This window comes from Erpetoichthys calabaricus, assembly GCF_900747795.2.
Source record: "Erpetoichthys calabaricus chromosome 1 unlocalized genomic scaffold, fErpCal1.3 SUPER_1_unloc_4, whole genome shotgun sequence".
NCBI lineage: Eukaryota > Metazoa > Chordata > Cladistia > Polypteriformes > Polypteridae > Erpetoichthys > Erpetoichthys calabaricus.
Window position 1 is genome coordinate 31,589 of NW_026261595.1, and position 22,111 is coordinate 53,699.

The 22,111-nt window shown below is 45.9% G+C and overlaps 1 protein-coding gene across 1 annotated transcript in view; it reads left to right on the forward strand.

Annotated features, from left to right (window-relative positions):
• The window catches only part of LOC114642243 (NACHT, LRR and PYD domains-containing protein 3-like), a 71,010-nt gene that overhangs the window by 24,101 nt on the left and 24,798 nt on the right, over positions 1-22,111 (forward strand). The window contains exons 6-9 of the mRNA XM_051921893.1: positions 2,875-3,051; positions 6,721-6,897; positions 15,383-15,556; positions 20,579-20,755. Of these exons, the coding sequence (XP_051777853.1) occupies positions 2,875-3,051; positions 6,721-6,897; positions 15,383-15,556; positions 20,579-20,755 (705 nt within the window). The remainder of the gene's footprint in view (positions 1-2,874; positions 3,052-6,720; positions 6,898-15,382; positions 15,557-20,578; positions 20,756-22,111) is intronic.

Below are 22,111 nucleotides of genomic sequence, written 5' to 3' on the forward strand. Positions count from 1 at the left end.
AATCAAACACGTCCTTTGCTAATTCAAACATCCCCGCCATCTTTAGGGTCCCCAGTAAAACAAATCACATGAGGACTGGCTGGTCCTTTACGTGACTCCCACCAGCTACTGGCAGACCACCAGAACCTTGATTTATGTGAGCACTTGAAGTAGAAAGATCAGTTAGAGTTTGTCACAAAGTAGTTGTGACTTGTGTCATCGGGGTCTTTAAATCTTTAACCGGTCCCTGAAGGTCCTTCATATTTTGTAAACCCGTCTTCTCTCACTGATTCAGTCTGTTTGAATGATGTGAGTTTAAATCAGGACTACAGTCAAATGGCAGAAAGAAAAGGGACTGAGAGAAAGATGGGAATCGAGAGCCAGAAGAGGAGATCAGAACTGTAAAGATCACAAAGCCGAGTGTCAGAACTGAAAGTGAAATCCAAACTCACAGTTGAAACACAAAGCACCAGTTGTGACGTCTGACTTTTAAACACACGTGTGCTTATTCTTTATGTCACATCCACAAACTCAGGTAACGCAGAAGTCCAATGGACTGAACTTTATACTCCTTGATCAAGCTCTTAGTGTGATGCTGAGTGCCACTTTGTAGGAACTCCGTTACAACAGGCACACAAAATAGTGACACACAAGACGTGAAGAGGACATCACAGGAAAACATAAAATATCATCAACTACCTCAAAGTGTAAAGAATTCAGAAGAAATCATAACAGAAATAACACAAAAACACTAAAGAATTACAAAACAAGAATAACTTTGCAATATTCACATAGTTAAAAAAAATAAATGCAAATCTTAACAATAACACAATAAGACAAACATGGAGTACAAGACCACTGAGCAGCTCACCTCAGCCTTGGAGCTTTTGAAGGAGTGAAAAGTCCGATGCCACCCAAGTCCTGCAGTCCACAGCCTGACGAAGGCCTGAAATGTGGCGCTGACTTCTCAGCTGACTTCGTCTTTGGCTCATCTTCTCGTTGGCCATTAAGAAGATTTCAGTTGTGAGTTGAGCACACAAACTCAGCTCAGTGTTTGTAGATCTGTGACAATTCAGAGTTTGTCCAATGACATTTGATTTGTGGCCCTTGTCACTTGTATGTCACTCTCATTTGTACACATTTTACTTTAGAGGTTTATTGTCACCACATCCTTGAGTACTTGACTCATAAATGTGAAGCCACCAACACCCCTGAAGTCTTATCAGCATAAAAATGATAAAAGAATCAGCACCGAGAGTCGATTGCTCAGTCATGTGTTCAGATTTGCTCCCTGGTCCCTGATGTGTGTCTAACCATTGTGCCACTGTCCTCTTCATGTCGCACGTTTGAGTGTCTGTGTGTCACTTCAGCCCTCCTTAGCCTTCACACTTTGACCAAATGTTTAACAACACAATAATCAAACACTTCAGTCAGTCCACATTTTTAGGTCATCTAAAGACACCAAAGCGTCCCATTTGATCAAAGGCCTGATAATCAAATTCACTGAGATGGCCGCCTTCTCTTCACACCTTCTCTGGCTGACTGACAGCTCATGTCCCGCCTCCTCTGTCATTCTGGCCAATCCTGATTCCCAGTTCTGTGCCCAGTGGCTGAGGTGCCGTACTTGACATCCCAGTGATGCGGGTTCAGTTCCTGCCTGTCACATGCTGTGTGACCCTGAGTGAGTCACGTCACCTGTCTGTGCTCAGAGTAAGAACACAAGGAGAGAGCTGGACATGTAAAGTGAGTTTGGATTGAAAGGCGCTATATAAAATAAAGGGGATGGCTTTGTCTCTCTTCATATTTTTTATCTGCAATATCTTCATCAATATTTGCACACAAAGTCTAATTTATAAACTGCGTCTATTTGTCCACTTTGTCACAGTGACACTCAAACACATTTTTATTCTTTATTTGATTTTGATTTTTGTATGTCTTATTATTTAATCCTCTGTCTTATTTATTATTCAGTTTTATAAATTTGGTCCTTAAGTGGCCATGAAGAGCAGAGGCCTGTCCAAGGTCCAAACTCTCTACTGACCACCAAAGCTCTTCAGTCCACCATGTCTCTGACAGCTGGTGTGTGAAGTGACACTGAGAGAGACCTTCGCTATGACACAACAAGGCCGTCACCTTGAACCCGTGTCACCAGCCGGCTGAGTGAAATTTGTCCATTGAGCTCAGGTGGCTGATAGGCCTTAGAGATGATGACTGGACAGAGTAGAGCGTCACTGTGAGCAGCCGGTGACCCTCTGTGTGTCCCTCCTGGACTGGACTGTCACGTCCTCCCATGTCCCATCACCTCTCCTGTCACCTCTCCCTTGTCAGTTATTTATCTTTGGGCTCGTTGTGTTTATTTGTCCTCTTGTTTGTGTTGTTTTTTTGTGACTAGCGCTCTATAAAATAAAGGCTGACTGATTTACAGCTGCTGTCACTGAACATCTGGAGAGGCTGGCATTTGTAAATGGCCTCCTGTCAATCATTTCAGTTGTGTCCTCACCCTGAGTCCTGAATGACGAACTGAAATCTGAGTTTGTCACTCGGCTGTCATCAACTCAGAGAAGTGCATCTGAACACTCAAGTGGAGGACAAGGTCAGTCCTGCTGTGTGACACTCCTGTCCAGTGTGATGGCTGATGAGCCTGACGTCCTCTCATCACTCAGGGTAACCTGGCAGAGAGAAGATTATTCAGGTATATAGCACCTTGAAGGGCAGCATTGGTGTGGAGTTCAAATTGTGTTTCAGTTCAAATGCTAGCAGCAGCCTGCTGTTCAGTGACACACCTGAGCATCCAGCTGTGCTTGTAGTCATCATGTCACTTATTGAGACCACCAATGGCCTGTCTGTGTGTCTGTCTGCCCTTATGTTCTCACTTCTCCCTCTTCTTCTCCACAGCCTGTCTCTTTGTGGTCTCAACTCCAGATGTTGCTCAGCTCTCTCCTCCGCTCTTTCTTCTCCACAGTCACAACTGACTGAACTGAACCTGAGCAGCAATAAGAACATGGAGGACTCAGGAGTGAATGAGCTGTGTGAGGGGCTGAGGAGTGAAAACTGCAAATTAGAGAAACTGAAGTAAGTGAACAGCAAGTGTGTGTATGTCTTTGTGAGAGAGAGTGTGTGTCTGTGTGTGTGTGTGTGTCTTTGTGAGAGTGTGTGTGTGTGTGTGTGTGTGTGTTTTGTTGAATTGTATTTCTGCTGACTTTATGGCTCTGACTGTTTTACCCCCACAGTACAAACGTTGTGTTTAATCAGGACAGACTGCAGTGTCACATTTGGACAGACGGACAGATGGACGTGAGGTGGACTCACAGTAAATAAATTAAGGCAGCATTGTGACCCTGAGACCCTCCCCCACAGTGGCCACTGTCACTGTTCTCTCCATCCTGTCTTTAATTTTCTTTCTTGTCCCACAATGCCACATTTAATCTTGTCCCCCATCCTCCTTTGTCACTTTCCTCCCTCACACTCCTCTGATGTCCTCACTAAAGTTTGTTAAAGTCACTGAAACAGAATCAGAAGGTGAAACACTGTGAGTGGGGGCAGAAGAGCTGACCAGAGTGGCTTTGGACAAACTGGAGGACGACTGAGGTGACAGACAGCAACAATGAGTGTAGGACATCAGAGGTAAGGAGAGACAAGAGAAGGAGAGAAAGAGAGAAAAGTCAAAAGAGAAATAAAACAAGAAGATTAGAAGAAGGAGTGAGAGCTGGACATACAAAAGAAAAGGAAGAAAGGCGGACAGCAGCAGTAGGAGTTACCAGCCAATCACAGCATAGAGTCTGCATGTCCTCCCAGTGTCCTTAATGGTGTCACAATAAACACACAGAGTGTCCTCATCGTCCCTTTAGTGTGACATCAGGAGAGTCCATCAGATAAACAGTCGAGTATCAAGCTCTCCAGTGTCCAGTAGTGACCCTCATTCTGCATGGCGTCCTACAAATCAGACAAAGTGTCTTCAATACAATTCAGTTTTATTGTCCTAAGTGGTAAATTTAGTTTTTCATCAGGTTTTACAGAAGAGACCACCACATAATGTTAAGGACACGTCACAAAGTACACAGCCATCAAACATAAACTTAGTACAAATAAATAAAATATAGCAGTGAGTGTAATACTTCTGGTAGAACATATTAGACATCAGAATTAAACCAACATTTACTCTTAACTGATGATTGATGCAAATGCTGCTCTTCATCATCCCATGATTTAAGGATGTGGGTTTTTATTAAAACTGAATTTATTTTAAAGATTAATAGCAGTTGGAGTGAAACAGAATTTGAACTGGTTGCCTTTTATCTTGTGAACTTTCAACCTGTGACCTGATGGAGGAACCTGGAATTGTGAATGTGGCGGATGAGTCGTGTCTGACAGAAGACCCTCTGCTGTCTGTAACACTTGCCTGTTAAACACGTATGTGAGATCGGACTGTCCAGTCCTTGTTATTTTACTGCTCCATTTTACAGTTTGGTTTATTTCTCTTTTTGTTTTTGACATTAAGATTTCCAAACCAGGCTAGCAGTTTATAAATACAAACAGACTCAATACAAGATTTATAAAAGAGTGTCATCATGGAAGGACTCACATTATAAAGACTCGGCTTCCTTAAACAGTGTGACAGGCGGCGTTGACCATTACCCAGCTGGAAGGACAGGGGGAGAGAGCAACTGTGAGGCACTACCTCCTCTGGGACACTAGAGGGCAGTCCTTCTGGGTGGCTGTGACATCACCGATTCCCGCAGGGCACGATGGGACTTGGAGTTTTGTGAAGCCCTGTTGGGTTTTGTGGGGGGTGCCAGGGGGCGCTGCAGAGCCCTAAAGTGGACTTCCACCAAACCTGGGAGTGAGTCCAGGTAATACTGATGATCCACCTGGAGCACACCCAGGAGTTGAATAAACTGAGAAAGAAAGAAAGAAAGAAAGAAAGAAAGAAAGAAAGAAAGAAAGAAAGAAAGAAAGAAAGAAAGAAAGAAAGAAAGAAAGAAAGAAAGAAAGAAAGAAAGAAAGAAAGAAAGAAAGAAAGAAAGAAAGAAAGAAAGAAACTGTGATTTGTCTTGAGGACTTTGTGTTCTTCATAGGAAGCAAAGAAGCAAAGCTTCCCCACCTATAAATAAAGGTGTGCTGTGTGGCAGTTTGTGCCCAGCATGTCTGTGTTGGTGTCAGGACGGCTGTACACACCCCTGTGATCCACAACAGTAGAGCTGCTGCTGTCCATTTGTGCCGATGGCTTCTGTGCTTCCCTTAAAAGTCAGCTGTGAGTCTTTGATTGTCCTCAGATATTTATAACGGTCAATGCTCTCCACTGGCTGCTCTTTCGTGATTGTTTCTTGTTGGTGACTGGTGCTGCTTCGAAGTTTATTAGTTTATTAGTTTTTGTAACATTGAGGTTTAGAAAAGACTCATCACACCAGTTCACAAAGTCATCTCCCACTGGACCAGGACTGGTTTCATTCACATTCAGTAGGCTAACAATCACTAAGTCATAAGCACATATTAAGATGAACCTGTCCTCAAATTTACTGAGACCGCCATTAGTGTAGAGGAGTACAAAAGAGAAGAAAGAACAGACATGAGGGGACCTGATGATGAGGACAACATGTCAGACAGACAGCCATTGACTTTCACTCTTCAAGTCACGTCTCTTAAAAAGTCAATCAGCCATCCTACCAAACTGAAGTTGAAATTAAATTCTTTAATAAGTTTCTGAGTAAGAAGGTGAGGCTGAATGGTGTCAAACGCTGAAGAGAAGTCTACAGACAGGAGCCTCGCATGAGTCTTGGTGCTCTACAAGGGGACATACAAGAGATGAAGTAAAGTGACATAAGACATAAGACACCTGACAAACATGAGGAGACCATTCAGTCCATCAAGGCCATTTGTTTAGTTAATAGCTAAGCTGTCCCAATAGCTCATCCAGATTCTTCTTAAAGCTCGTCGAGGTTTCTGCTTCAACTCCATGTCTTGGTAGTTTATTTCAGAGTCATGCAACTCTTTGCATACTGAAGTTCTTCCTGGCTTCAGTCCTAAATGCACTTTCTATTAATTTCCTCTAATGTCCTTGAGTATGTGATTCACCCTTAAGCTGAAAGAACTCTGCAGGATCTCCTTTATCAATGCCTTTGAGGATTTTAAATACCTGGATGAGGTAACAACACAGTCTCCTCTGCTCAGATAAACAGGTTTAATTCTTTGAGTCTGTCACAGTAGGACATGTCCTTCAGTCCCATGATGCACTTGGTTGCTCTCCTCTGCACAGCTTCAAGTGCTGCTGTGTCTTTCTTATATGATGATAACCAGAACTGCACACAATACTCCAGATGTGGTCTCACTAGTGCATTATATAGTTTGAGCATAATGTTCCTGCTGCTGGTCACCACTAGAGCTGCCAGTCCAGAGTGGTAAATGACAGACAAGAATTCCAGTTTGTCATCCTCACCTCAAGTGACAAGTCCATCTGGTCACATGAGTGCAGGATGCCATCATTTTCATCTCTGTGACGTTCTTATCCAGTGTTGATGTCCACATGTAAGTCTGAATGACTTGGCACCAGTCAGTCCAGCGTGAAGGCAGGAGAACCTGTCAGGTATATAGCGCCTTACTTTATAAGAATGGCAGTGGTCTCGTGTTCACACTGCACTTCAGTGAAAAGTCAGAATACAAGTGGCCATTGAACCTTTGTGTTGTTTGTCCTTCTGTCTGTCTGTCTCTCCTCATGTCCTCACTTCTCTCTCTTCTTCTCCACAGCCTGTCTGAATGTCATCTCACCTCCAGATGTTGCTCAGCTCTCTCCTCAGCTCTTTCTTCTTCACACTCACGACTGACTGAACTGGACCTGAGCAGAAACAACAACATGGAGGATTCAGGAGTGGGTCAGCTGTGTGAGGGGCTGAGGAGTGAAAACTGCAAATTAGAGAAACTGAAGTAAGTGAACAACAAGTGTGTGTGTGTGTGTGTGTGTATGTGTGTGCGTGTGTGTGTGTGTGTGTGTGTGTGTGTGTGTGTATGTGTGTGCGTGTGTGTGTGTGTGTCTCATGAATTTTATTTCTTGTCACATTATGGCTCTGACTTTTCCACTCCCACAACACAAACGCTGTGTTTAATCAGGACAGACTGCAGTGTCACTTATGGACAGGCAGATGGACGTGAGGTGACACAACTGCAGATTTCCTTTAATAATCCATCCATCCATCCATTTTCCAACCCGCTGAATCCGAACACAGGGTCACGGGGGTCTGCTGGAGCCAATCCCAGCCAACACAGGGCACAAGGCAGGAAACAATCCTGGGCAGGGTGCCAACCCACCACAGGACACACACAAACACACCCACACACCAAGCACACACTAGGGCCAATTTTAGAATCGCCAATCCACCTAATCCGCATGTCTTTGGACTGTGGGAGGAAACCGGAGCGCCCGGAGGAAACCCACGCAGACACGGGGAGAACATGCAAACTCCACGCAGGGAGGACCCGGGAAGCGAACCCGGGTCCCCAGATCACCCAACTGCGAGGCAGCAGCGCTACCCACTGCGCCACCATGCCGCCCGCTCCTTTAATAATTCAATTCATAAAGACAGCATTGTGACCCTGAGCCCCTCCACCACACTGGTCACTCTCCTCATCCTCTCTGTCCAGACTATTGTTTTATTTCTTGTCCCACAAGCCCTCGCTGTCCATTCTTTATTTTAATGTCATACTTGTTCCTGTCCTCCATTGTCACTTTCCTCTTTACACTCCTCTGATGTCCTCACTAAAGTTTGTTAAAAATCACTAAAATAGAATAAGGAGGAGAAACACAGTCAGTGTGAGGAGAAGAGACGACTAAAGTGACAGAAGACAAAGAGGAGTGGACAGCTAGAGCTGAAGTGGAGTGACAGATAAGGACAATTAGAATTAAATAGCAAAAATAAGGAGAGACAAGAGAAGGAAATGAACAGAATGAAGAAAAGGACGAATAAAAGAGGAGGACAAGGCAGAGGATAAGGAGAGAGACGATGACCGACAGAGGAACAAGAGGAAAGGTGGGCAGCAGCAGTAGAAATGACCATACACAGAAAGCCATACACAGAAAGAGAAGGTCAAAGGGAGGAGAGGATTAGGACTGAAGGCAGTGTGGACAGTAAGGTGGGAGACACAGGAAGTGACCGCCATTATAGCCAAGTGGACTGAACAGGCCGACATCATTCTACAAGACATGACCCCCAGGTCTACACAGGACATCGACATATATCTGTCAGTGGGCTTAGTGACCGACAGGTGGACACAAACATCATGTGCAGTAGACGTCAGAGACACTGAGAGGATTCTGGGAAGGTGACCTCAGTGGGCGTGTCAGTGAGATACTCCAGTGTGAGGAGTGGCGCCCTCTTGTGTTTGTGACTCACACTTGTGTCTCTTGTGGGACATTAAAACAAGAATCTCACCACATGATCAGCGTAGGCTGTCACATGACTTTCTCAATAATCCAGTATATAGCGCCTTTTTGATATTTTTATACACACATGGTCTTCACTGATGTCATCACAGGTCCAAACCCTCTGCCTCACAAATCATTCTTTTGTCATTTCAGTCAGTCTGGGTCTTCCTCAATGCCACTAAGGTCACCTGTCACACTAGTCCTGAGCTCCATTGGTCACTCTGGTCACTGTGTGATTCTCTTTACTACTAAATACATAGCTGTGTGGTGACACATGTCAGCGGTCAGTGGTTGTGTGCAGGTTTTCAAATTAAAATGGTGGACTCAGAGGGGCGTAGGTGGATGTGGTAGTGTGGGGGAGCAGAGCAGCCCTGGAGTGTTGGTGGTGAATTGGCGGAGCGCACTTTACACCTGCAGACACGTGTGGTTCAGCCAGTGTCCTCATTAGTGTTCTGGGGTGTGGAATTAGACACCTGCACCCCAGTGAGTTTAAAATGAGCTGAGCAGGATAGTCAAGAACAAAACTGAACAGGAAAGAAAAATGAAAAGATAGAGATTTAGGATAAATGATAAATAAAGTAAATGCAGAATTGTGGCTGAGCTGATTCAGTGGAGTGGAGGTCAAGAAGTGGCTGTGAGAGGAGTGAGCACACGGCACTCAAGGGGTAAGGTCAAAACCTACTTTCTGCCCAAGAAAGAGTGACCAACTGCACTGAGTGGGCTTCTGCTGAGGGATGGCGTTTGGAGAAAGGAGAAGGTCTCACGAGGCACCCTGCTAAAGGCCATGCGATTGTGGTGGGAATACAAGCTGAGTTTGGGGTCTTCAGCGGTGACCAGCTAAGGTGGGTGGGGCAGAAGCCGATGTGAAGGATGACTGCCCTTGCCGGTGGTCTCTTGCCTTGCTGAGGAGAACTTAAATGGTAAGCAGAGGAGATGTCAGTTTTAGGTGGCACAGAAACTCGTTGTTTTTACATACAATAATGCCAGTGCAGTGAGAATTGTGCAAATAATATTACTATCAAAGTGACAGGTGACACATGATATTAAACATAATATTAATGTGACAAATACTAAAGTGACATATCATTAAAAAAAAAAAAAATAAAGTGACATGACTTATGCTGATAGGATAACATGTTTGAAGTGACCCATAACAAAAAAAAAACAAAATAAAACTTCTAGAGCAGTGAGCCAATAGTGAGATATCAGATGTGGTGCCCAGCTCCATCCATCCATCCATCCTCTTCCGGTTATCCGAGGTCGGGTCGCAGGGGCAGCAGCTTGAGCAGAGATGCCCAGACTTCCCTCTCCCCGGCCACTTCTAGCTGTTCCGGGGAAATCCCAAGGCATTCTCAGGTTAGCCGACAGACATCGTCCCTCCAGCGTGTCCTAGGTCTTCCCCGGGGACCTCCTCCTGGTTGGACTTGCCCGGAACACCTCACCAGGGAGGCGTCCAGGAGGCATCCTGATCAGATGCCCAAGCCACCTCATCTGACTCCTCTCAATGCGGAGGAGCAGCGGCTCTACTCTGAGCCCCTCCCGGATGACTGAGCTTCTTACCCTATCTTTAAGGGAAAGCCCAGACACCCTGCGGAGGAAACTCATTTCAGCCGCTTGTATTCGCGATCTCGTTCTTTCGGTCACTACCCATAGCTCATGACCATAGGTGAGGGTAGGAACATAGATCGACTGGTAAATTGAGAGCTTCGCCTTACGGCTCAGCTCCTTTTTCACCACGACAGACCGATGCAGCGCCCGCATTACTGCAGATGCCGCACCGATCCGCCTGTCGATCTCACGCTCCATTCTTCCCTCACTCGTGAACAAGACCCCGAGATACTTGAACTCCTCCACTTGGGGCAGGATCTCGCTACCAACCCTGAGAGGGCACTCCACCCTTTTCCAGCTGAGGACCATGGTCTCGGATTTGGAGGTGCTGATTCTCATCCCAGCCGGTTCACACTCAGCTGCGAACCGATCCAGAAAGAGCTGAAGATCACGGCCTGATGAAGCAAACAAGACAACATCATCTGCAAAAAGCACTGACCCAATCCTGAGTCCACCAAACCGGACCCCCTCAATGCCCTGGCTGCGCCTAGAAATTCTGTCCATAAACGTTATGAACAGAATCGGTGACAAAGGGCAGCCCTGGCGGAGTCCAACTCTCACTGGAAACGGGTTCGACTTACTGCCGGCAATGCGGACCAAGCTCTGGCACTGATCGTACAGGGACTGAACAGCCCTTATCAGGGGGGCCGATACCCCATACTCTCGGAGTACCCCCCACAGGATTCCCCAAGGGACACGGTCGAATGCCTTTTCCAAGTCCACAAAACACATGTAGACTGGTTGGGCAAACTCCCATGCACCCTCTAGGACCCTGCTAAGGGTGTAGAGCTGGTCCACTGTTCCGCGACCAGGACAAAAACCACATTGTTCCTCCTGAATCCGAGGCTCGACTATCCGACAGACCCTCTTCTTCAGGACCCCTGAATAGACTTTTCCAAGGAGACTGAGGAGTGTGATCCCTCTGTAGTTGGAACACACCCTCCGGTCCCCTTTCTTAAAGAGGGGGACCCCACCCCGGTCTGCCAATCCATAGGCACTGTCCCTGATGTCCATGCGATGTTGTAGAGACATGTCAACCAAGACAGCGCTACAACATTCAGAGCCTTGAGGAACTCCGGGCGTATCTCATCCACCCCCGGGGCCCTGCCACCAAGGATTTTTTTGACCACCTCGGTGACCTCAGTCCCAGAGATGGGGGAGCCCACCTCTGAGTCCCCAGGCTCTGCTTCCTCATTGGAAGGCATGTTAGTGAGATTGAGGAGGTCTTCGAAGTACTCCCCCCACTGACCCACAACGTCCCGAGTCGAGGTCAGCAGCGCACCATCCCCACCATATACAGTGTTGACACTGCACTGCTTCCCCTTCCTGAGACTCTGGATGGTGGACCAGAATCTCCTCGAAGCTGTCCGAAAGTCGTTCTCCATGGCCTCCTCAAACTCCTCCCGCACCCGAGTTTTTGCCTCAGCAACCACCAAAGCCACATTCCGCTTGGCCTGCCGGTAACTATCAGCTGCCTCCAGAGTCCCACAGGACAAAAGGGTCCTGTAGGACTACTTCTTCAGCTTGACGGCATCCCTCACCGCTGGTGTCCACCAACGGGTTCGGGGATTGCCACCATGACAGGCACCAACCACCTTATGGCCACAGCTCCGGTCAGCCGCCTCAACAATAGAGGAATGGAACATGGCCCATTCGGACTCAATGTCCCCCACTTCCCTCGAGATGTGGTCGAAGTTCTGCCGGAAGTGAGAGTTGAAGCTACTTCTGACAGGGGGCTCTGCCAGACATTCCCAGCAGACCCTCACAACACGTTTGGGCCTACCATGCCTGACTGGCATCCACCCCCACCATCGAAGCCAACTCACCACAAGGTGGTGATTAGTTGACAGCTCCGCCCCTCTCTTCACCCGAGTGTCCAAGACATGTGGCCGCAAGTCCGACGACATGACCACAAAGTCAATCATCGAACTGAGGCCTAGGGTGTCCTGGTGCCAAGTGCACATATGAACACCCCTATGCTTGAACATGGTGTTCGTTATGGACAATCAGTGACGGGCACAGAAGTCCAATAACAAAACACCACTCGGGTTCTGATCGGGGGGGCCATTCCTCCCAATCACGCCCTTCCAGGTCTCACTGTCATTGCCCACGTGAGCATTGAACTCTCCCAGCAGTACGAGGGAGTCCCCAGAAGTTATGTCGTCTAGCACCCCCTCCAGGGACTCCAAAAAGGGTGGGTATTCCAAACTGCTGTTCGGCGCATACACGCAAACAATAGTTAGGACCCGTCCCCGTCCTCTCAAAGGCGGAGGGAGGATGCCCTCTTGTCCACCGGGGTAAACCCCGATGATCAGGCTCCAAGTCGGGGGGCAATAAGTATACCCACACCCGCTCGGCGCCTCTCACCGGGGGCAACTCCAGAGTGGTAGAGAGTCCAGCCCCTCTCAAGGAGATTGCTTCCAGAGTCCAAACTGTGGATTGAGGTGAATCTGACTATATTTACCTCTCAACCTCGCGCACTAGCTCAGGCTCCTTCCCCTTCAGAGAGGTGACATTTCATGTCCCAAGAGCCAGCTTCTGTAGCCGAGGATCGGACCGTCAAGGTCTCCGCCTTCGGCCACCACCCAACTCACACTGCACCTGACCTCCTTGGCCCCTCCCATAGGTGGTGAGACTATGGGAAGGGGGACCCACATTGCCTCTTCGGGCTGTGCCCGGCCAAACCCCATGGGTGCAGGCCCGGCCACCTGGTGCTCGCCATTGAGCACCACCTCCAGGCCTGGCTCCAGAGGGGGGCCCCAGTGAACTGCGTCCGAGCAAGGGAAAACGCCGTCCAAAGTTTTCATTCATCATAGAAGGTTTGTTTAACCACACTTTGTCTCATCCCTCACCTAGGACCAGTTTGCCTTGGGTGGCCCTACAAGGGGCATAAAGTCCTGGACAACATAGCTCCTAGGATCATTGGGACACGCAAACCCCTCCACCACGATAAGGTTGCGGTTAAAGGAGGGGTGGTGCCCAGCTAATACAGTCAATACAGCTTAGGAGGAGAGAAGGAGCGTCAGGCCCAGAACTCAACCACCACCCCCTGTTATGAAGAGTTAAAGAGTCTAATGGCTCTGAGGACTAAAGATCTCTGGTATCTGTCCATATTGCAGTTCTGTGATAGCAGCCTACCTCTAAACAAACTCCTCTGATTAATTATGGTGGTGTATAGTGGGTGATGTTCATTGTCCATAACAGATAGCAGCTTGCACAGTGTCCTTCTCTCTGCCATCATCACCAGAGATTTCATTTCCATGCCAGCCACAGATCCTGCTCACCTGATCAGCTTGTCAATACACTCACCATCTCTCTTCTTCAAGCAACCCCTCTTAGTCACTATATATAAAGTGATAGATAATTACAACGGTGAACAGATATAATGGACATAATTAAGGATAATACACATAATCCAAAAAGACAATAGTGGTCTTCTGATATGGTGACTCGAGGACAGACCTGCAGATGTTGCATTGTAATGTCAGGGCACCAATGTTGTGTCCCCCTTTAATGAAATCAAATGAAACAAAACAAAAGTGGACACGATGGCCAAAACAAAACACACCTTTTCAGCCCAATAGACACATTGATTTTGCAGTTGTGTGAACACGATGGCACTTGCTCCATGTTGAGTTTGTGTGTCCAACAGCAGACTCCATCCTCTGGGGGGCCAGCAGCATTTCAAGAGTCCCACCCAGAAGGACAGGGGCAGCTCTGGGCACTGTGGCTGAGTCAGTTCCCCTCATTTGGTTTCTTCTCAGAGCTGCAGGTGGATAAGGAGAGACAGTCAGTGTGAGCGCCCCCTCTCGTCTCAGAGTGGTATCACTTACCTCACAGAGACAGGAAGGTCATCTCCAGGTGGGCACACATGTGTGACAATACATAGAACTGGCCGCTCATTTGTTTGCACTGCTTGTATTGTTGTATTCAGCAGCACTTTGAGAATTGATTCTCATTACATGTTTATTTGCACTTCATTTTTGTTCATCTTTGTATTAACATGGTGTTGATAGTTTGGAAATGTAACAATAAATGTAATAAATGATTCCTGTAAATTTAAGAAATAGCAAATGTAAATTTGGTGTAAAGCTGTTAGGACTTCTTTGGGATTTGAAATTAAAGACTTGACTCAAAACCTGCCTAACAACACTTATTTCTATAGCATATTTTCATACAAATAATGGAGCTCAAAGTGAAGAAAGAGAAAAAAGACAAAATAAATAAGAATTAAAATTAGGGAACACTAATTAACATTAATAAAAGTAAGGTCCAATGGCCAGGGAGGACAGAAAAAACAAAAAAAACACCAGACGGCTGGAGAGAAAAAATTTAATCTGCAGTGGGTCAGAGGCCAGGAGACCACCCAGCCCCCTCTAGGCATTCTACCTAACATCAGTGACCTCAGTCAGTCCTCGTGGTATTCAGGGTTCACATGGAAGAACTTGATGATGATGGTCCCATAATGCACTTGGTTGCTCTCCTCTTCATATCTTCAAGTGCTGTTACGTCTTTCTTGTACTGAGGAGACCAGAACTGCACTCAGTACTCCAGATGTGCTCTCACTGGAGTATCATAAAGTAAGAGTATAATGTCACTTGATTTAAATTCAACAGTTTTTGTGATATAACCTCACATTTTATTTTATCTTTTTAATTTACTTCTGTACATTACTTAGACAATGAAAATGTTGTGTCAACATAAACCCCTAAATGCTCTTCAGAGGTCTCCTCCTGTAGCTCAGTGTCTCCCATTTTGTATTTATATTTGGCTGAACTGAGTCACTCAGGTGAATAGAAGACGCATCGGGACGACAGCAAGTGAAGTGAAAAAGTATCACCAAATAATACAAACAAATAAAAGAGGAGACTCCATAACACTTCAGGGACACATACTGTATATTCCTTTATTCCTGTTCAGAAAATTAACTCATAATAAAAATGTATCAAAAAATTTAAAAAAATGTCAACAAAGATGGAGACAAACAGACCTGCTGCTGGTCACCACTAGAGCTGCCAGTCCTGAGTAGTAAATGATGGACAAGAATTCCAGTTTGTCATCCTCACCCCGTGGTCACCTGTGACAAGTCCATCTGGTCACCTGAGTGCAGGACACCGTCAGTCTCATGTCTCTGATGTACTTATTCAGTGTTGATGTCCACATGTCATTCTGAATGACTTGGCATCAGTCAGTCCAGCGTGAAGGCAGGAGACCCTGTCAGGTATATAGCGCCTTACTTTATAGGAATGGCAGTGGTCTCGTGTTCACAATGCACTTCAGTGAAAAGTCAGATTACAAGTGGCCATTGAACATTTGTGTTGTCTGTCCTTCTGTCTGTCTGTCTCTCCTCATGTCCTCACTTCTCTCTCTTCTTGTCCACAGCCTGTATCAATGTCGTCTCAACTCCAGATGTTGCTCAGCTCTCTCCTCAGCTCTTTCTGCTCCACACTCACGACTGACTGAACTGAACCTAAGCGACAGCAACATGGAGGATTCAGGAGTGGATCAGCTGTGTGAGGGGCTGAGGAGTGAAAACTGCAAATTAGAGAAACTGAAGTAAGTGAACAACAAGTGTGTGTGTGTGTGTGTGTGTGTGTGTGTGTGTGTGAGTGTGTATGTGTGCGTGTGTGTGTGTGTGTGTGTCTGTGTGTGCGTGTGTGTGTATGCGTGTGTGTGTGTGTGTGTGTCATTAATTTTATTTCTTGTCACATTATGTCTCTGACTTTTCCACTCCCACAACACAAACGTTGTGTTTAATCAGGACAGACTGCAGTGTCCCTTATGGACAGACAGATGGACGTGAGGTGACACAACTGCCATTGTCATCCATTGTCACTTTCCCCCTTACACTGCTCTGAATTCCTCATTAAAGTTTGTTAAAATCACTAAAATAGAATGAGAATGAGAAACACAGTCAGTGTGAGGAGAAGAGACGACTAAAGTGACAGAAGACAAAGAGGAGTGGACAGCTAGAGCTGGACTGAAGTGACACATAAGGACAAGGAGAATAGAATAGCAAAGATAAGGAGAGACAAGAGAAGAAGATGAACAGAATGAAGAAAAGGACGAATAAAAATAGAGGACAAGGCAAAGGATTAGAAGAAGGAGAGAGAGGAGGACAGACAGAGGAACAGGAGGAAAGGTGGACAGCAGCAGTAGAAATGACCAGCCAGCCATACACAGAAAGAGAAGGTGACAGGGAGGAGAGGATTAGGACTGAAGACAGTGTGGACAGTAAGGTGGGAGACACAGGAAGTGACCGCCATTTTAGCCAAGTGGACTGAACAGGCCGACATCATTCTACAAGACATGACCCCCAGGTCTACACAGGACATTGACATATATCTGTCAGTGGGCTTAGTGACCGACAGGTGGACACACACATCATGTGCAGTAGACGTCCAGAGACACTGAGAGGATTCTGGGAAGGTGACCTCTGTGGGCGTGTCAGTGAGATACTCCAGTGTGAGGAGTGGCGCCCTCTTGTGTTTGTAACTCACACTTGTTTCTCTTGTGGGACACTAAAACAAGAATCTCACCACATGATCAGTGTAGGCTGTCACTTGACTTTCTCAATAATCCAGTATATAGCGCCTTTTTGATATTTTTATACACACATGGTCTTCACTGATGTCATCACAGGTCCAAACCCTCTGCCTCACAAATCCTTCTTCTGTCATTTCAGTCAGTCAGGGTCTTCCTCAATGCCAGCAGACAATCAAATGGCCGACTGGAGATGTGAATAATTTGACGTCACTAAGGACACCTGTCACACTAGTCCTGTGCTCCACTGGTCACTCTGGTCACTGCGTGATTCTCTTTACTACTAAATACAAAGCTGTGTGGTGACACATGTCAGGGGTCAGTGGTTGTGTGCAGGTTTTTAAATTAAAATGGTGGACTCAGAGGGGCGTAGGTGTATGTGGTCGTGTGGGGGAGCAGAGCAGCCCTGGAGTGTTGGTGGTGAATTGGCGGAGCGCACTTTACACCTGCAGACACGTGTGGTTCAGCCAGTGTCCTCATTAGTGTTCTGGGGTGTGGAATTAGACACCTGCACCCCGTGAGTTAAAAATGAGCTGAGCAGGATAGTCAAGAACAGAATGGAACATGGAAGAAAAATAAAAAGAAGTAGACGGAGGTTAAATGAGAAAAGTAAATGCAGAATTGTTGCTGAGCTGATGCAGTGGAGTGGAGGTCAAGAAGTGGCTGTGAGAGGAGTGAGCACATGGCACTCGAGGGGTAAGGTCAAAACCTACAGTGTGTGCCCAAGTACCAAGAGTGACCAACTATACTGAGTGGACTTCTGCTGAAGGCTGAGGGATGGCGTTAGGAGAAAGGAGAAGGTCTCACAAGGTACCTTTCTGAAGGCCATGGGATTGTGGTGGGAACACAAGCTGAGTTTGGGGTCCTCAGCGGTGACCAGCTAAGGTGGCTGGGGCACAAGCCAATATGAAGGATGACTGCCCTTGCCGGTGATCTCTTGCCTTGCTGAGGAGAACTTAAATGGTAATCAGAGGAGATGTCAGTTTTAGGTGGCACAGAAACTCTTGTTGTTTTTACATACAATAATGCCAGTGCAGTGAGAATTGTGCCAATAATACTACTATCAAAGTGACAGGTGGCACATGATATTAAACATAATATTAATGTGACAAATACTAAAGTGACATATCATTAAAGTAAAATAAAATAAAGCAACATGACTTATACTGATACGATAACATGTTTGAAGTGACCCATACCAAAAAAAACACAAAATAAAACTTCTAGAGCAGTGAGCCAATAGTGAGATATCAGATGTGGTGCCCAGCTAATCCAGTAAATACAGCTTAGGAGGAGAGAAGGAGCGTCAGGCCCAGAACTCAACCACCACCCCCTGTTATGAAGAGTTAAAGAGTCTAATGGCTCTGAGGAGTAAAGATCTCTGGTATCTGTCCATATTGCAGTTCTGTGATAGCAGCCTACCACTAAACAAACTCCTCTGATTAATGATGGTGGTGTATAGTGGGTGATGTTCATTGTCCATAACAGATAGCAGCTTGCACAGTGTCCTTCTCTCTGCCACCTTCACCAGAGAGTCCATTTCCATGCCAGCCACAGATCCTGCTCACCTGATCAACTTGTCAATACACTCACCATCTCTCTTCTTCAAGCTACCCCACTTGATCACTTTATATAAAGTGATAGATAATTACAATGGTGAACAGATATAATGGACATAATTAAGGACAATACACATAATCCAAACAGACAATATTGGTCTGCTGATATGGTGACTGGAGGACAGACCTGCACAAGTTGCTTTGTAATGTCGGGGCACCAACTGCGTGTCCCCCTTTAATGAAGTCAAATGAAACAAAACAAAAGTGGATGCGATGGCCCAACAAAACACACCTTTTTAGCCCAACAGACAAATTGACGTTGCAGTTGTGTGAACACGATGGAGCTTGCTTCATGTTGAGTTTTCAGGTCCAACAGCAGACTCCATCCTCTGGGGGTCAGCAGCATTTCAAGAGTCCCACCCAGAAGGACAGGGGCAGCTCTGGGCACTGCGGCTGAGTCAGTTCCCCTCATTTGGTTTCTTCTCAGAGCTGCAGGTGGATAAGGAGAGACAGTCAGTGTGAGCGCCCCCTCTCGTCTCAGAGTGGTATCACTTACCTCACAGAGACAGGAAGGTCATCTCCAGGTGGGCACACATGTGTGACAATACATAGAACTGGACGCTCATTTGTTTGCACTGCTTGTATTGTTGTATTCAGCAGCACTTTGAGAATTGATTCTCATTACATGTTTATTTGTACTTCATTTTTTTTCATTTTGTATTAACATGGAGTTGATAGTTTGGAAATGTAATAATAAATGTAAGAAATGATTCCTGTAAATTTAAGAAATAACCATCCATCCATCCATCCATTTTCCAACCCACTGAATCCAAACAGGGTCACGGGGGTCTGCTGGAGCCAAACCCAGCCAACACAGGGCACAAGGCAGGGAACCAATCCCAGGCAGGGTGCCAACCCACCGCAGGACACACACAAACACACCCACACACACACCAAGCACACACTAGGGCCAATTTAGAATCGCCAATCCACCTAACCTGCATGTCTTTGGATTGTGGGAGGAAACCGGAGCGCCCGGAGGAAACCCACGCAGACACGGGGAGAACATGCAAACTCCACGCAGGGAGGACCCGGGAATCGAACCCAGGTCCCCAGGTCTCCCAACTGCGAGGCAGCAGCGCTACCCACTGTGCCACCGTGCCGCCCTTTAAGAAATAGCAAATATAAATTTTGTGTAAAACTGTTAGGACTTCTTTGGGATTTGAAATTAAAGACTTGACTCAAAACCTGCGTAACAACAATTATTTATAGACCACATTTTCATACAAATAATGGAGCTCAAAGTGAAGAAAGAGAAAAAAGACAAAATAAATAAGAATTAATATTAGGGAACACTAATTAACATTAATAAAAGTAAGGTCCAATGGCCAGGGAGGACAGAAAAAACAAAAAAAACACCAGATGGCTGGAAAAAAAAAATTAATCTGCAGGGGGTCAGAGGACAGGAGACCACCCAGAACCCTTAGACATTCTACCTAACATTAATGACGTCAGTCAGTCCTCGTGGTATTCAGGGTTCACATGGAAGAACTTGATGATGACATCCCATAATGCACTTGGTTGCTCTGCTCTTCATATCTTCAAGTGCTGTTATGTCTTTCTTGTACTGAGGAGACCAGAACTGCACTCAGTACTCCAGATGTGCTCTCACTGGTGTATTATAAAGTAAGAGTATTATGTCACTTGATTTAAATTCAACAGTTTTTATGATATAACCTCACATTTTAAAATATTCTTTTTAATTGCTTCTGTAAATTACTTAGTCAATGACAATATTGTGTCAACATAAACCCCTAAATGCTCTTCAGAGGTCTCCTCCTGTAGCTCAGTGTCTCCCATTTTGTATTTATATTTGGCTGAACTGAATCACTCAGGTGAATAGAAGACGCATCGGGATGACAGCAAGTGAAGTGAAAAAGTATCACAAAATAATTCAAACAAATTAAAGAGGAGACTCCATAACACTTCAGGGTCACATATACCTTTATTGCTGTTTAGAAAATGAACTCATAATAAAAATGTATCAAAAAATTTTAAAAATGTCAACAAAGATGGATACAAACAGACCTGCTGCTGGTCACCACTATTGCTGCCAGTCCTGAGTGGTAAATGACAGACCAGAATTCCAGTTTGTCATCCTCACCCCATGGTCACCTGTGACAAGTCCATCTGGTCACATGAGTGCAGGACGTCGTCAGTCTCATGTCTGTGACGTTCTTATCCAGTGTTGATGTCCACATGTTAGTCTGAATGACTTGGCACCAGTCTGTCCAGCGTGAAGGCAGGAGACCCTGTCAGGTATATAGCGCCTTACTTTATAAGTAAGTGGTCTCGTGTTCACACTGCACTTCAGTGACAAGTCAGAATACAAGTGGCCATTGAACCTTTGTGTTGTTTGTCCTTCTGTCTGTCTGTCTCTCCTCACATCCTCCCTTCTCTCTCTTCTTCTTCACAGTCTATGGTCATGTCGTCTCAACTACAGATGTTGCTCAGCTCTCTCCTCAGCTCTTTCTGCTCCACACTCACGACTGACTGAACTAGACCTGAGCAACAACAACAACATGAAGGATTCAGGAGTGGATCAGCTGTGTGAGGGGCTGAGGAGTGAAAACTGCAAATTAGAGAAACTGAGGTAAGTGAACAAGAAGTGTGTGTGTGTGTGTGTGTCTGTCTGTGTGTGTCTGTGTGTGTCTCATTAATTTTATTTCTTGTCACATTATGGCTCTGACTTTTCCACTCCCACAACACAAACGCTGTGTTTAATCAGGACAGACTGCAGTGTCCCTTATAGACAGACAGATGGATGTGAGGTGACACAACTGCAGATTTCCTTTAATAATTCAATTCATAAAGACAGCATTGTGACCCTGAGCCCCTCCACCACACTGGTCACTCTCCTCATCCTCTCTGTCCAGACTGTTGTTTTATTTCTTGTCCCACAAGCCCACGCTGTCCATTCTTTATTTTAATGTCATACTTGTTCCTGTCCTCCATTGTCACTTTCCTCCTTACACTCCTCTGATGTCCTCTCTAAAGTTTGTTAAAAATCACTAAAATAGAAAAAGGAGGATAAACACAGTCAGTGTGAGGAGAAGAGACGACTAAAGTGACAGAAGACAAAGAGTAATGGGCAGCTAGATATGGACTGAAGTGACAGATAAGGACATGGAGAATAGAATAGCAAAGATAAGGAGAGACAAGACAAGGAGATGAACAGAATAAAGAAAAGGATGAATAAAAGAGGAGGACAAGTTAGAGGAGAAGGAGAGAGAGGAGGACAGAGAGAGGAACAGGAGGAAAGGTGGACAGCAGCAGTAGAAATGACCAGCCAGCCATACACAGAAAGAGGTCACAGGGAGGAGAGGATTAGAACTGAAGGCAGTGTGGACAGTAAGGTGGGAGACACAGGAAGTGACCGCCATTATAGCCAAGTGGACTGAACAGGCCAACATCATTCTACAAGACATGACCCCCAGGTCTACACAGGACATCGACATATATCTGTCAGTGGGCTTAGTGACCGACAGGTGGACACAAACATCATGTGCAGTAGACATCAGAGACACTGAGAGGATTCTGGGAAGGTGACCTCAGTGGGCGTGTCAGTGAGATACTCCAGTGTGAGGAGTGGAGCCCTCTTGTGTTTGTAACTCACACTTGTGTTTCTTGTGGGACATTAAAACAAGAATCTCACCACATGATCAGTGTAGGCTATCACATGACTTTCTCAAAAATCCAGTATATAGCGCATTTTTGATATTTTATACACACATGGTCTTCACTGATAACATCACAGGTCCAGACCCTCTGCCTCACAAATCCTTCTTTTGTCATTTCACTCAGTCAGGGTCTTCCTCAATGCCAGCAGACAATCAAATGGTCGACTGGAGATGTGAATAATTTTATGTCACTAAGGACACCTGTCACACTAGTCCTGTGCTCCACTGGTCACTCTGGTCACTGCGTGATTCTTTTACTACTAAATACA